The sequence below is a fragment of the Phoca vitulina genome, unplaced genomic scaffold (genome assembly GCF_004348235.1).
Source record: "Phoca vitulina isolate PV1807 unplaced genomic scaffold, GSC_HSeal_1.0 scaffold25, whole genome shotgun sequence".
NCBI classification, from domain to species: Eukaryota; Metazoa; Chordata; class Mammalia; order Carnivora; family Phocidae; genus Phoca; species Phoca vitulina.
In genome coordinates this window covers 23,585,980-23,602,535 of record NW_022589728.1, presented here as the reverse complement: position 1 = coordinate 23,602,535, position 16,556 = coordinate 23,585,980, and the positions used below count along the sequence as shown (strand labels likewise).

The window sequence follows — 16,556 nt, the reverse complement described above, 5'->3', positions numbered from 1 at the left end:
ATAGCATTCATCTCTTCCTTCTTTGCTCTGCCAGTGTTGAGACACTTTGTGAGCCCTGCCTCCATGGAGGGGTTTGTCATTCTCTAGAATTCATTTCTCTTGTTTGCTTTACAATCTCAGATCTCTGATGGATTCAAGAGAAGTTACGATTTTTTACATTCTGTGGTGCTTTCTCATTGATACATTTCTGCATTCTAAGAAAAAGTGGAACATTCTTTTCACCTTTTTAAAATATACTGTTCTTACATCTTGATTTTCCTTTTCACTCATATGTCGGGGTTTCACTTATATCATGGAGTTTGTTCTACATCAAGACATAACTGGTGGGGCACCATGGTGGCTCAGTCGGTTAAGTGTCTGCCTTCGGCTCAGATCATGATTCCAGGGTCCTGGGATCGAGTCCTGCAACGGACTCCCTGCTCAGTGGGAAGTCTGCTTCTCCCTCTGCCCCTCCCCTCTGCTCATACTCACTCTCTCTCTCTCTCTCTCAAATAATTAAATAAAATCTTAAAAAAAAAGACATAACTGGCATGTGCTTCATTCTTTTTTTTTTTTATATTTGATTATTATATTGGTCAAAGTGATACTGATATATATAAAAGGTCAAGATTTATTCAAGATTGTGGGGCGCCTGGGTGGCTCAGTCGTTAAACGTCTGCCTTCAGCTCAGGTCATGATTCCAGGTCCTGGGATCGAGCCCCACATTGGGCTCCCTGCTCGGCGGGAAGCCTGCTTCTCCCTCTCCCACACTCCCTGCTTGTATGCCCTCTCTCGCTGTGTCTCTGTCTGTCAAATAAATAAATAAAATCTTAAAAAAAAAAAAGAGTTACTCAAGATTAATGGTATAAAGGATTGGTTTTTGATAAAATGCCCTGCTACTGGCCATTTCTGCTTCCTTTTTCCAGAGGCAACCTCTTGCCACCTGCTTCAGCTGTTTATTATTTTTCTGTTGTCAGTCACTCATATTTCTATTTCTAGATTTTTCGTTTTTAGATATTATCTGAGTTCTTGCTCTGAAAAATGAAGACTTAACTCTCATATACATACTCCACATGTACACTTCTCTACGTTTTGTAACTTATCCCCAAACTCTCTTACAAGTAAACATGTCATGTAATTTTTTAGTTCCTTTTTTAAATCTTTCTTGGAGCTCTTTATTCTTCTCTTCTAAGTTGGATTGATTGTTTGATAGGTCTGCTGCAGAGCTAGTATTTTGGTTCTTCTCTTAACCATTATTTTGAAAATTTCTTTTGCCTCTCTCCCGTGTTGAGTTGCCTATTTTCTGGATGGTTTCCCTTGTTCTTGATTTGCTTCCTTGTTTAGATGGAGCACATACTTTAGTTAGCTTGCCTATAGAAGATACTTGGAGAGTAAATATTTTTTGAGATCTTGTAGGTCTGAAATATCTTCATATTTCCCACACACTTAATTGATAGTCTTTCTGAGATATAATTCTAAATTGTAAATAATTTTTTCACCGATTTCTTGAAGGCATTCCACCGATGTTTTCTACCTCCCACACCACTTTTGAAACTCCAAAGCCTTCTGATTCTTCAGCTTATATAGGAAACTTTTATGTTTTTGCCCCTCTTGATGCTTTTCTGGCTTTTTCTTTTCCTAGGGGTTGTGAAATTCATGGATGATTGACTTGATATGTGTATTCTTTGGTAAATTGCGTTGGGCATTTGGATTTCAATCCAGAAATTCATATACTTTAAAAATGGGAAGTTTCTCATATTATTCCTTCGATAATTCCTCTCCCTCCATTTTTGCTATTGTTTCTTTCTGGGGTACCTGCTGGTCTTATGGATGATCTTCTGAGCCAGCCTGTCTGCGTCCCTCCCTTCCTTCCTCCCTTTCTTCCTTCTTCCCTTTCTTCCTTCTTTCCTTCTCTACCTTTGTTCCGTTTTCTAGGAGATTTCTTTAACTGTGTCTTCCAGTCCTTCTTTGAAATTATTTACTTTGGCTGTTGTATTTTTGACTTCCCAGAGCTCTTCCTCATTCTCAAAATATTCCTTTTTATAGCCTCTTATTCTTGTTTAGTGGGTATAATATTTCTTCTGTGGCTCTGAGAACTTTAAAAAATGTTAACCTTTTTTGGAAGTTTTATTCTGTTCCCTTTGTTGTCTTTGCCATTCCTTGTGGGTCAGAAGCCTGGCTGTTGTCTTCTGAGTCCAAAGTGAGGAAGGGCGCTGGGTGTCTTATCTTCCAGGATAAATTTGGACTCGCATCTCCTCATTTGCACTGTGGCCTATCAGTCCCACCCACAGCTGTGCCTGGTGTTCAGAGTCTGTCTGTTTTATAGCCTTTCCTAAGAAGACACCTCTTAGGAAATTTGTCTTTTGGGGGTCAAAGAGGTGAGTTGGAGGTTTCATAGCACTTTGAAAGACTTCCAGAGCCCTTCCAGGATTCATCTTTAGAAGTACCGAGTGTGCATCTGATTCCTGAGGCTTTTTGGGATCCTGGGGGCGCAAATCAGTTTACTTTTTTTGTAAGGTCTTTGTTGGCTTCTCACTCTTCAGACTAGTTTCAGCCTACTCACATCTGTTAGGTCAGTTACAACTTGTTTATCTGCTTTTCTGATTCCAGACTTTGATAGGGATATCTCTTCTGCTCTTGAGTCCTTCCATATTCTGTTTGGGGGTAGGTGGGCAGAAGAGAGGGAAGGAGAGTTTATGGATTATTGGATTATCAATTTAGAGATGTTGGGGGGGGGAGAGATTACTCCTTCTGTTCACTCTGTCATGTTTAAGCAGAAACCTTACAATAACAGTTTTCTTAGTGTTGAGGTAGGAATCAGAGAGGCTTGGGATTCAGTTGAATGTGAAAAATTAGACATAGGCCATATAATCTAATATTTAACTAACCTTGGTTATAAGTAGAATGAAAGGAGGAATGAAATGCTAAATTTATTACCAACTTCAACTAAGCCCTCACTTGCCTAAAAAATCTGCATTCTTCTAATCTGCCTGCTCTTCTTTTCCCTAATGTGACTTATTTCTTCCTTACTCCACTTTCCTCAAACTTCTAACGTCCTCTCATGCTGTGATCTCATCTTCACAGAGAATGTGTGCATGGGGTCTCCACAGGGCTTCCATTGACACCCGTCTGCATTTACGAGCACTTACTCCTCCTCTCTCCTTTCACAGTGGTACACTATTTGCTAGAATTATATTTTGTGTTTCTATCTGGAGTTTATTTATCCATTTGAACTTTGACATCTGATAATGTAAATATAAAATGCTGATTATAATAGGAAATATGACTTTTTTTTCCCCTCGAGTACTTTATATCAATAATACCAGCTCCACACAAAGAGAACATAACCAGTTAAAGTCACTTATTAGTTTGACTAAAATACTTACTACTTCAAAATACCTTGGTTTCTCTGAATGTATTTTTATAACAAACAGATCAAATCATCTGACAAAAGTCAGGATGTTACAAGTTTTACTTAAAGTTTGGGCTTAGTTTTCCATTTTTTGTATATGTCATTAGCAGTATTTCGTGACCCTTGTCATAGAACTTTTACAGAACAGACACAGTAATATTTCTGTTGTGAATTTGACCTCAGAAGCCATAAAACCCTTTGGGTCACAGTAGCACTTGTGATGATTATTATTGTTTACTGTTTGAATAATAATTGTTTACTTTTTAACCATCTAGATAGAGCCTGTGTTGTATATAATACATGTGTTGAATATGGGGCTTTCTTGATTACTTAAATTGTAAATTTAGATGAATGATAAAAGCAGAAGGAGACATAAGAATAGATTTGCATGTGGAAAAGGAAGAAATGATACTGTTCATATTAGTTACTTTTGTGTCCTTGGTCCTGGGGTCAGAGAGGGAGAGAATAAGCAGAATAATCATGTGAGAGACTTTTGCCTTTGCTTAATTGATTAGTTAACTTTTTTTCTTTTTGAATAAATCTGTTTATCTGGATTTAAACAATTGACTTAATCTTTCAGACAGGGGAAAACAAAGGATGGAGTGGTCCAAAGGCTGGGTTTCCTGAACCAACAAATAACAGTAAGTTTTCACTTTCATGTTGCCTACACTTGGTGTTCATCAGTGGTTCAGTGATTAGACTGGCACTGGATATTTGTTGGATCTATTTGGGCCTGAGATGTGGGGGAGACAAGGAAGTCATGGTATTTGCTTTCCTGGAGCTGACGGAAGACATAAGCACTCATATTCTTAGCATGGTTTAGTCATTGCAAACAGAGTACCATTTACTCCACATGGTGAGCATCTAATTTTTTAAAGCTGTTTTTGTTGTAACATTGTTATAATATAAAAGAATCAAGAAAGTAAAGCTATTATCTATAAACCCGTTATACTCTAAAATCAACTGTTTCAAGATGAAATCAGGAGACAAACCATAAGAGACTCTTTTTTTTTTTAAGATTTTATGTATTTATTTATTTACTTGAGAGAGAGAGCAAGCGAGCATGAGCGGGGGAGAGGCAGAGGGAGAAGCAGGTTCCTCACTGAGCAGGGAACCCAATGCGGGACTCGATCCCAGGACCCCGGGATCATAACCTGAGCCAAAGGCAGACACTTAACTGACTGAGCCACCCAGATGCCCCCATAAGAGACTCTTAATCATAGGAAACAAACTGAGGGTTGCTGGAGGGGAGGGAGGTGGGGGGATGGGGTAACTGGGTAATGGACATTAAGGAGGGCACAGGATGTAATGAGCAGTGGGTATTGTATAAGACTGATGAATCACTGAATTCTACCTCTGAAACTAATAATGCACTGTATGTTAATTAATTGAATTTAAATAAAAAGATAAAATCAACTTTCACATTTCAGTTCTTTTTAGGTACACACTCATTTTTATATTATTATAATACAGATGAAAGTTTGTACTGTGTTATTTTCATTTAACACAGTAATAAGCATTTTTCACACTGTTCTGAATTGTTAGAATTTTTAATATTTTATTAAAGTCACTAATTGAAATATGAGAAATATGAGCAATTTTATTCCAAATTTAGTGTTATCGACACTTGAAAATCCCTTCAGTTTATTTCTTTTCTCAAAAGTGCACGATCAAGCTGTTATGCATTGGAAGCACAGGCATCTTTCTCTAACTTCCTCCCACCTCTCCCAAAAAGTATCTGTTTTCCCTGACGTGACCATTTTACTATAAATCAGTAAAACAAAAAAGCCAGTCAGTGAAGACCCTATGAAATGAAGTCCTCAGTGAAGCCAAATTTATCTCATTTCTAACTCTATTTCTCTTCCTTATAACCTCTGGAAGTTGACTAAGCTTAAGTATGTAAATGGTCATAATGAAGAGTATTCTTTGGTATTAACAGCTTATCTCTTGATGTATAATGAAATCAGTAACAAACTTTAATCAAAGCATGTTATGAGAATTGAATTCTTGGATCATCAAAACTAGCTTCTTGAAAAGAATATTTCAGTGAGGTAATGATATTCATGAGTTAACTTTTTGGGAATAATTTAAATAATTTAATAGGGCTCTGAGCCTTTGCTCTCTCTCTATAAGAATGTCAAATGTGATAGGCTTAGCCCATAGCCCAAATTAAAAAATGGAATCCAGTCAGGATTCTCAGAGAGTTTGTGTTTAATTCCTTTGATGTTTGAATATATAGGTTTATAATTACTTGGTAAGGGAATATAAGAAGCATTAAATTGATTTTAGTTTTTTGTAAAATACTTAGCACGATACCTGTTTCCTAGTAAGTACATAATGAATGTTGATTTTCTTCCATGCCTTCTCCCTCCCTTTTTAAATAAAAATTATATAATTCTATGTAGGCTTATCAAAAATTTCATTCTTACACTTTTGTTTTTTTTTTTATTTTTTTAAAAGATTTATTTGAGTAGAGAGAGAGAGCGGGGGGAGGGGCAGAGGGAGCGAGAATTTCAAGCAGACTCCCCACTGAGCATGGAGCCTGACATGGGGCTCCATCTCACGACCCTGAGATCAGACCTGAGCTGAAACCAAGAGTTGGACTCTCAACTGACTATGCCACCCAGGTGCCCCCCATTCTTACAGTTTTAATCTGTCAGATGTGTTTTAATGTACCAGGTGACCAATGTATATGTAGTTTATATTTGAATAGTTACTTTGGGCACTAGATATTTTTTCAAAGAAAATAAACACTATGCTTTTGAGTATGGAAGTCAGGTAGTTTTAACATGAAATCACATTATAGATAACCTGCAAACTCTAGCATTTAACGTGGTATTTTGCCTCTTAGCTTTGATTCTGTTTTTTTTTAAACTTGCTAAGGGATTTTTGCGAGTAGGAGAAGAGATAGTACAAAGAGGCCAGTGAGTTTCAGTGATCAGAAGTGTGTAAGAATGCATGAAAGATGTGCTTTAGACATAATGTTAGAAAGGATAAAGCTGTTTGGAGCCAGCTTAAAACTTAACCAAACTGTTAACACTTTAGAACTTCCTTCGGTCTCCAGTAGTTCAAATTGAGAATTGAAAGAAGGATACGATCCCTCAGCCTTTCCAAACTGTGAGAGGTGAGAAAGCCAATGCCTGGGTTCTTCCCTCTGAACACTGAGTGGTCTCTGCCTCAGGCTACCACAGAGGATGATGGCAGCCCTGCTCTGAAATGTAACTGTTGTACTCCCTGATGGCTAGTTCTCTCTAGTGGCGCCCCAGTGTCCTCTGGAGCCAACATGTAGCTACTTAAATACAACTTTAGCAAAAAGTTAGTTTCTTAGCAATTGATCATTTAGGCAATGAATCCATTACCTGAAAATTAAATTTGTATATTATGGTAACATTTATGTTAAATTCTTTTCTACTTAATTCCTTAAGTTTGAAATTCTGCCCTAAGTGGTTTCAGTCCCATGAAGACTACCTGAGTTAAGAGTTTTGCAGGCAAAGATTAGAGTAGGCATCTCTTGGGATGGCGCATGTGGGGGAAGACGGGAATTTGAGGTTGCCAGCACCGGCGGCCCCGCCGGCCTGTTTTCTGACCTTGAGCGACTCATTTCACATCTTATGGTTCAGTGTGCTCTGTTAGGAGTCATGCATACCAGTTTATAATGCTGAGTATCTTTAATAATCTTAACATTTGTACAATGATTAACCATCCTTGAATAACATCTGAAAAGGTAACGTACTGCTCTGTAAAACTCAGAATGTTATCATAAAGTGACTCTCTACATTTAAACTCTGTACTACTTTACAAATTATAGTTAGCTAACCATTATTTGGATAAATACTATGAAATTAACTTGGAACCATGGTGTACAAAAATTAAAAGTAGGGAATGCAGAATTGGAAAGGAGAAAGAAAATTTTAACCTGGCATAGCTAGCACCTAACTCTAAGTAGACAAAAAAAGTTAATGTACATGTGCATTTAATTTTTGAAGTGGAAGATATTTTTTTAAAGATTACAGTCATAAGAAACTGCTAACAATTACAACTAAAAAATGGTTTAAATGGTTTTGCAAGTGATTGTGATTGCATAGCCTGGCTCCTGGCTTGATTGCCTGCAGATTTAAAATATGGACCTAATTTTTGCATGCTTCTCAGGCTTTCTTCATTGTACTGAATTGCAGTAAAAGGTAGACTGACTGTTCTAAGTGTGTTTTTACCCTTTGAATCCCTGTCATAGTCATGTTTAAGTGTAAGAACACGTAAATCTATGATGTGAGGTTTGTGTTAAATTTAGCATGGGGCAATTTTATGCTTGGCATACACATAAAAAGCTAGATTTTTACAGATGAATGACTAACAAGTTTTTTAAAAGATCATGCATTTTAAAGATCTACTGACGGCTCATGGAAAACTTTGTAAAATATTTAGATACAGTTCAGTTGATAATATCTTTTATTTTGTATTCACATTCCATGTTTCTTATTAATAGAGGGTTTTACTTAAAAACAGGTTCATTGTTTCTTAAAGGTGAACTCTAGCTTAATTCAAAATTGGACTAAGCTCAAAGGTATTCACTGGTATGTGCTGAATCCACCCACTAAAAGATTATTTGGAGGCATTTTTCACATAAATATTTTTCCGTTAACCTTTTAAAAAGTTTTATTTAGCCCCTGTGAAATATGCTGGCTCTTCTAGGTTCATTAGAGATGACCCAGGACAAATACTTTGGGGATGGGATAGAATTCTTATTGACCTTTTCAGTATCGTAGTTGACTTGCCAAAATTTTTGTCACTTTTCTGTCATATTCATATATTGTTAAACTGTATACGTCCTGAAACCAGGAGGCCAGATCATCCCAGTGACATGACTTAAGATAGATTATAGGCTTGTTTCTCATATGCTGTGTACTGTATTTAGAACCTCTGCTTTTTTGTGTGGGTGTGGGTGAGGATTGTACTTTTAATTTTAAGATAACAGATTAATAGATTCTTTAAGCGTTTTGGGAGAGTTCCCTGAACAATTTACTTTTGTGCCTCCCATAACAAAACCACTTTGTAATGAGACTAAAATTTAGTTGGATTTAAATATTAAACTAAGTGATCAAGTTAATTATTTATTTAGACATAAATACTATGTTGGAAATCTAAGAGTGTAGCTGACTTGTAGCTATCTACTTTTAAAAAGATTGTTAGGTTATTTGTGCCCCAGCTGATTGTCTTTGAATGAAGTCCTATCCCATAAATAAAGGGCTGTTTGAAGCAGCTGGGGGCAGCAAGACCTACACATCCTCATTGCCTGTGCTCTTGTACCTGCAGAGACTGCAGGTAGAAATGCTGGTCCTCCCCTGAGCAAGGGAAGGAAGATTCAAATGTTCCAGAAAGATTCTCTCCCCCCTTTTACATTGGTGGCTATGTTGGACTTGCCTGAGTGGTGAGAAGCCTTTTTATTACTTGGACTGGGATTCTCTTGTCTTGGTCATTGAATCTAGAGAGATGAGAGGCAGCATTAAGCTTGCTTCTGTTATAGTCATACAAGTTGAGTTGTAGTTAAAGGCCCATTCATTTATGGAAGAAGAATCAGAAACTAGAATGTAAGTCTTTAATCAGATTAACATAGATAGTATATTTTTCTGAAATATTCTCAGGAAAGATTGAACTTAAAAACTGGTTTGACTCATATTTTTAGACAAAAAAAAGATTCAGATACTTGGTTTTTAAAAAAGGAAGCCATATGAGCAATTTAAAGATGCATTTATTGATTGCGTATGAGAGTGTTTTTTAAGTGTAAGAGCAAAGAATGAAAGCATAAAGAAAAGAGATGGATGTAAGTACATAAAAACTAAAAGCGAATTCATGAAGCAGCATAAGAAAATAAAAAGGCAAATGAAAAACAGCGTAAATTGCGGCATATATAGCAACAGGATAAATAAACACAAAGACACAAATAGGTTAATAATAATAAAAGGTAAACATCCCAATAGAAAAATAGCCAAAGGACTTAAGGAGACATTTTAAAAGAACACATTAAATCATGAAAAATTGCTCAGTAATCCAGAAAGTGCAGATTAAAGTAAATGTTACGTAATTTCTGATCCATAAAAATTGGCAAGGATTTAAGAATGATAAATCCAAATGTTCGGGCAACAGGCACTCAGATACTGCTGGTAGGATTGTGAATTAGCATGGACTTTCTGAAGCAATAAGAATCCAAAGCTTAGGCACTTTTCTTTCGAAAGCTTAAGATAGGGAAAAATAGAGAAATTTTTTTCCATAATAAACATATACTGGTTTTATAATCAGAAAAAAAAGTGTGTATATATATATATATATATATATATTTTTTTTTTTTTTAAAGATTTTATTTATTTATTTGACACAGAGAGAGAGCACAGGCAGGGGGAGCGGCAGGCAGAGGGAGAAGCAGGCTCTCTGCTGAGTAAGGAGCCTGACGTGGTACTCGATCCCAGGACCCTGGGGTCATGACCTGAGCCAAAGGCTTAACTGACTGAACCACCCAGGCACCCCCCAAAACAAGTACATTTAAAATACTCATGGGGTAAGGCACCTGGGTGGCTGGGCATCTGCCTTCGGCTCAGGTCATGATCTCTAGGTCCTGGGATCGAGCCCCATGTTGGACTCCCAGCTCAGTGGGGAGTCTGCTTCTCCCTTTTCATCTGCCTCTCCCCCTGCTTGTGTTCTCTCTGTCTCAAATGAATAAAGAAAATCTTAAAAAAATAAAACAAAACAAAACAAACCACTCACGGGGCACCTGGGTGGCTCAGTCAGTTAAGCATTTGACTTAGGCTCCGGTCATGATATCAGGGTCCTGGGATTGAGCCCTATGCCAGGCTCTGCGTTCAGTGGAGAGTCTGCTTGGGGATTCTCTCTTTCTCTCCCTCTCTGCCCCACCGTCAAATAAATGAATTAATTCTTTTTTTTTTTTTTTAAAGATTTTATTTATTTATTTGATGGAGAGAGAGCACAGCAGGGGGAAGCAGCAGAGGGAGAAGCAGGCTCTCTGCCAAGCAGGGAGCCTGATGTGGGCCTCGATCCCAGGACCCTGAGATCATGACCTGAGCCAAAGGCAGACGATTAACCGACTGAGCCACCCAGCCACCCTAAATGAATGAATTCTTTAAAACAAAGAAAAAAACAGTCACAAACTTTGGCCTTGGGTTGTACAATCTGGCTGAATTTAAACACGTAGTATGTATTGAAGAGCTAGGGCAACAGTTATCTATATACTGAAACCCACTTGGGGAAAATTTATGACTTTTTTTAATTTTTAATTTTAATATTTATTTATTTTTAAAGAGAGAGAAAAAGAGAGCAGTGGGGAGGGGCAGAGGGAGAGAGAGAATCTCAAGCAGACTCTGCCCAGCGTAGGGCCCAACACGGGGCTCAGTCTCACAACTCTGAGATCATGACCTGAGCCAAAATCGAGTTGGACACTTAACCGACTCAGCCCAGATGCCCCTCTGACTTTTTTTTTTAAAGAAGAAGAGAAAACGTATAATTTTCTAAAGTCTGAGTGAAATTTTAATTTTAAGATATTTGTTCTGGAAATCTGAAATATATGCTCTTCTCGGAGCTCTATGGGGATCGAAAGGTGTCTAAAACTATCATTTTCATAACTGGAAGAGAGCATATAATGCCACATAGGTGGAAGTCTCCCAGAGATTGAAGTATTAATATAACTACTTAATTGATTTTCTCTGTTATAAAAGAAACTCTACAATAAGCAGGAGAAAATCAGGTTAATGCTCATAATTACTTCTTCATCAGCTTGTCTAGAAGGATGGAGTTTTATAAATCCAGTACAGTGTATTACAATTTGCCAAGAAATGTTAAACTTGTGTGTTATCATCTTTAAAGAAAAAAATACAACTTGACACATAAAGTATTTAACACACTTAAGTTATAAAGATGCTAATACAATAAACATTTGTGAACCCACCACTCAACTTAAGAATCAGAACATTACCTATATCCTTACCTCCACATTTTCCTCTTTTATATCCCTTGGCCTCCCATGTCTCTCCACAACAGAGGTGACCACTCTGTCTGGATTTTGTATGTCGGCCCTTTACCCTTTATTCCGTAGTTTTACCATATAAGTATGAGTCCTTTACAGTATTTGTTTAGTTTTGCTTTTTTTTTTTAAACTTTAGAAAGATGGCATTTCTTTCTAAATCTTTAGGAAGATTTAGAAAGAAAATTACTGTGTATTTTCTAAAGCTCTTTTCTTCCACTTATTGTAATTTAAGATTGATTTGTTACATTATAGTGTTTCATCCATTATGTGTGTATTGATCCACATTTGAGTTATTTTCAGGATTTTATTATTATAAACAGTATAACTATGAACATTTTTGAACCTTTCTCCTGGTGCACATGTCTTAAGAGTTTTGGGGAACACACCTGGCAGTGGAATTTATGTATCATAGGGCATATGTACATTCAGATTTACAAAAACACTAGTTGCTTTGTAATGGGAGAGCTGAGAACCCCTCAAAATATCTAGACCTCCACACTGCTAGAAATAGACATTTAAAAAATCTCTTTTACCTTTGATTTCATTTTCAATGATGAATTTAGTTGAAGTTTAGTTCCAATTCAACTATTCATTAATCTTATTTTTGTTTTGGGACGCCTGGGTGGCTCAGTCCGTTAAGCGGCTGCCTTCGGCTCAGGTCATGGTCCCGGGGTCCTGGGATCGAGTCCCACATTGGGCTCCTTGCTCAGCCAGGAGCCTGCTTCTCCCTCTGCCTCTGCCTCTCCCCCTGCTTGTGCTCTGACTCTCTCTCTCTCTGACAAATAAATAAAATCTTTATTAAAAAAAAAAATCTTATTTTTCTTTTTAGTTTTTTCAATGGATAAAAATAAATAATGCAAAAAAAGTGAAAAATCTCCCCCACTTTTGTTCTCATTAGCACAGATTTTACCGTTTCCCAAGCAAGTTAACTTATGTTTGGTTAGTTTCTTTTGTACTGTTGCAGAATCTTTTTGTACATGTACAGCAAATTCAAGTATATATTATTACATCCCCTAGCTTTCCAGACACACTGATGAATAATTTTCTCTTTTCACTTAAAAATATGTCCTGAAGAGCCTTTCATATTGATATGCATAGGACTTTATTATTATTTAACTAGTTTCTAACTGATGGGTATTTAGATTGTTTATATTATTTTTCTATTATAAATTATCCTGCTGTGTAAAACCTCATACATATATCATTTTACATGTGTGTTAGTATATTTGTTGGGTAAATTCCTACAAGTGGAATTACTGAGTCGAAGAATATGAACATGTATAATTTTGATAGATGTAGCCAGGTTATACTCAGTAGAGATTTAACAATTTACATTCCTACCAGAGGTATATGAGATTTCCTGTTTCCCCACAGCTTTAGAAACACAATGTGCTGTCAAACTTCTAGATCTGCGCCAATCTGATAGTTGAAATAAGGTATTCAATGTAGTTTTATTTTGCATTTCTCCTCTTGTGAATGAAATTAATGAGATGAACTATTTTTATATGTTTATGAGCCATTTCTATACTTTTTATGTCAGTGACGTAGTCATAACTAGTGCTCATTTTAAAGTTAGATTGTTGGTCTTTTATTCTTTCTTATTTGATAAGAGTGTGTGTGTGTATGTGCCTTTATAATATGACTTGCCAATATTTTTCAAGTTCTCTTTGTTTATGGTGAAATCTTTTAAAGTTTGGTTTTCTTTTTAGTATATTTGCATGGTCTTTGTTTTATAGTCTGTATAGCACTTGTAATCTTAACATAGTTAATAATGCCTTCCCCACTGTGAAATTATAAAAAATTCTCTTACATTATCTTCTGGAACTTTTATAGTTTCATTTTTTTAATCTTTAAATCTGTGATTCATCAGGGATTTATACTGCAAGTATGGCTTCAACTTTAATCCCCACAGCATTGAAACTTTACTGTTACCATATACTAAGATTCTGTATTTGGTTTTCTTCTGGATTTTCTATTCTCTTCCTTCATCTGACTATTCATGTACCAGTTTTAATCATTGTGTCTTTATTGTGTTTTAACATGAATCAGTTGGAAGCTCTGTTTATTTAAAACGAATATGAACAGAGAAGTGCTCGGTCCATTACCTTTCTGCACATACTACATGGAGTTCATGTAATTGAAAAGATAGAAATCCCCTTGACATGAGAAGAGAAGTAAGGGTAGTCAAAACATTGACTAAAAACACTAAGGAAGCAACAGGCAACTGTATGCTTGAGGGTGTTAGGTTTAAGATTCAGTAAGGCAGTGGTGACAGTCTCCCTAAAACTTCTGCATATAACGGATGTAGCATTTATTCTTTCATTTATTCTGAAAGTGTCTGTTGACTGCATTGTATTGTTTTTGGTATTATTGGTGATTGCAATAAAATTTTTTAAAGTTGAAACTGCTTCTTGGAAAGCTAATCAATCTAAAAGGTAAACATGGTTAACCACCTCTCCCCAAGGGAAAAGGAGGGAAAACTTAAAAAATAAGTGTAATGGGGGGGGGACCCAGTTGTTTTGATTTAAAAAGTAAATCATGAGAGCACAGTACCTGAGATTGTGGTTTCATTTTAACAAATGAAAAAAATAGTGTTTTTACTTTTTTCCCACTGTATTGATTGTCTTAGGTACCATTTAGACCTGTGTTTCTCAGCTTGGTGTTGCTGTACTCAGTATAATAGGTATTCTTATTAGTATTTCAACAACCCAATAGAAATATTGTCTTCATTCTTAGTAGATTTATTGCTTTGAGTTAGAAATATATCTCTGAATTCCTATCTCAAGTTGTTCTGAATCTCAGATTGGCAGTCTTTGGTAGAAGAAACCAGAAGATGATTTATTATTCCTAAATAAATGCAATCTGTCTGAAAGGCAGATACTTGAGATATGGTATGCATAGAAGAAAACAATACAAGCAGTCTGAAGTGTGAAAAGTTTGGAGAATGTCCAACCTCTCATTTTACAAACAGGATAATTGAGGCTCTGGTGATTTATTAATTTGCTTGAGGAATAGTAAGTTAGGTAGAGGTAGTAAAGACTTGAACTTGTGTCTTCTGATTCTAAGGTCCACCTTTGCTACTACACAACATATTTATTTCCATATATATCATTGCTAATAATAAAGAAAAACCAAATAAGGCTTTTTCTAAGAAATTCCACTAAAATTAAGTATGAATTTTCTTGAAAGAATGTTTTGTATATCATGTACCAGAATCTTTTTTAAAAAACATTTAGGATGTTTCATAACATGGAAAATGTCCAAACTATTGTTTCAGATACCAGTTTGATATTTGGGTGGATCATATAAAAACACTAAAATGGCTGAGAAAGCATATGAGATGTTTATTTTAACAATGGAACAGCCATCTGCATTACATGATTTTTCTTAAGACTTAAAAAACTTTAGTAATAGTCCATTTTTAAAAACACTCAACAGGCTTTTTGGGTGATGTTATTCAAGTGTATTGTTTTATTCCAAGCTTTCTGGTTTGTGTTAAGATGATTCATAGGCTTTTAGAGCTGAAAGAGATTTTCAGGTTCCTCTAGTCTAATTCATTTTAGAGATCGAGAAAGCAAGGTAAAGAGGCTATCTGCTGCTGCCATTCAAATTCAGATAGGGAGGCTTCAGTCTAGTACCTTTACTATCATACTATTGTCTTTTCTTTGTTACACTTTGTGCTAATACAAAATGTCAGATTTTTTTTTAATTTGCTGTTTTTAAAAAAGATTTTTTAAAGCAGCTTTAGATTTTACAACAAAATTGAGAGGCAGAACCAGAGATTTCCCATATATCCTCCATCCCCACACATGCACAGCCTTCCCCACTGTCACTGTCACTCACCAGAATGGTTCGTTTGTAACAAAGGATGAATCTGCATTGACACATCATAATCACTCAAAGTCCATAGTTTACCGTAGGGTTCATTCTTTTTGTTGTACATTTTATAGGTTTAGACAGATGTCTCATGGTATATATCCATCATTATAATATCATACAGAATATTTTCACTACCCTAAAAGTCCTCTGTGCTGTGCCTGTTCATCTCCTCCTCTTATCTCCAACCCCCGACAACCACTGATCTTTTTACTGTCTATAGTTTTTCCTTTTCCAGAGTATCATGCATTTGGAGTCATAGATACAGATTCTTTTAAAATTGGCTTCTTCCACATAGTAATAAGCATTTAAGATTCTTCCATGTCTTTTCATGACTTGATAGGTCATTTCTTTTTAGTGCTGAATAGTATTCCGTTGTGTGGATGTATCACAGTTTATCCATTCACCTACTGAGGGACATCTTGGTTGCTTCTGCATTTTCACAATTATGAGTAAAGCTGCTGTGAACATCTGTGTGCAGGTTTTTGTGTGGATATAGTTTTTATCTCCTATGAATAAATACCAAGAAGCACAATTGATGGATTGTGTGATAAGAGTACTGTCTTCCAGAGTGGCTGTACCATTTTGCATTCCCACCAACAGTGAATGGGTGTTCCTATAACTCCATGTCCACATCAGCATTTGGCAGTGGTGGCAGTATTCTGGATTTTGGCCGTTCTAATATGTGTGTAGTGGTATGTCATTTTTCATTTTTATTTGTATTTCCTGTGATGTGGAGCCTCTTTTTATATGGTTATTTGCCATATGTATATCTTCTGTTTTTCATCTGTATATCTTCTTTCGTGAGGTGTCTGTTAAGGTCTTTGGCCCATTTTTAATTGGGCTGTTTGTTGTCTTATTGTTGAGTTTTTATAGTTCTTTGTATGTTTTGGATAATAGTTGTTCATCAAATGTATGTTTTGCAAATACTTTCTCCCAGTCTGTGATTTGCCTTATAATTCTCTTACTGTTGTCTATTTTTTTAGAGCAGAAGTTTTTAATTTTAATGAAGTCTAGTTTATCAGTTGTTTTTTCATGGATCTTGTCTTAATGTTATAACTACAAAGGCATTACCATACCCAAGGTCATCTAGATTTTCTCCTATATTATCTTCCGGACGTTTATTAATTTTTCATTTTACATTTGGGTCTACTGGTTTTGTGAAAGGTGTAAGGTCTGTATCTAGATTAATTTTCTGTGCATGGATATCCAATTGTTCCAACACCATTTGACAGTTGAAGAGATTGTCTTTGCTCTACT

At 36.0% G+C, this 16,556-nt stretch overlaps 1 protein-coding gene across 11 annotated transcripts in view; it reads left to right on the top strand.

Moving 5' to 3' along the window:
- STAU2 (staufen double-stranded RNA binding protein 2) overlaps positions 1 to 16,556 on the top strand; it is a 305,943-nt gene that overhangs the window by 150,675 nt on the left and 138,712 nt on the right. For all 11 annotated transcript variants that reach the window (XM_032421648.1, XM_032421649.1, XM_032421652.1 and 8 more), the window contains one exon: positions 3,972 to 4,032. In XM_032421648.1, the coding sequence (XP_032277539.1) occupies positions 3,972 to 4,032 (61 nt within the window). The remainder of the gene's footprint in view (positions 1 to 3,971; positions 4,033 to 16,556) is intronic.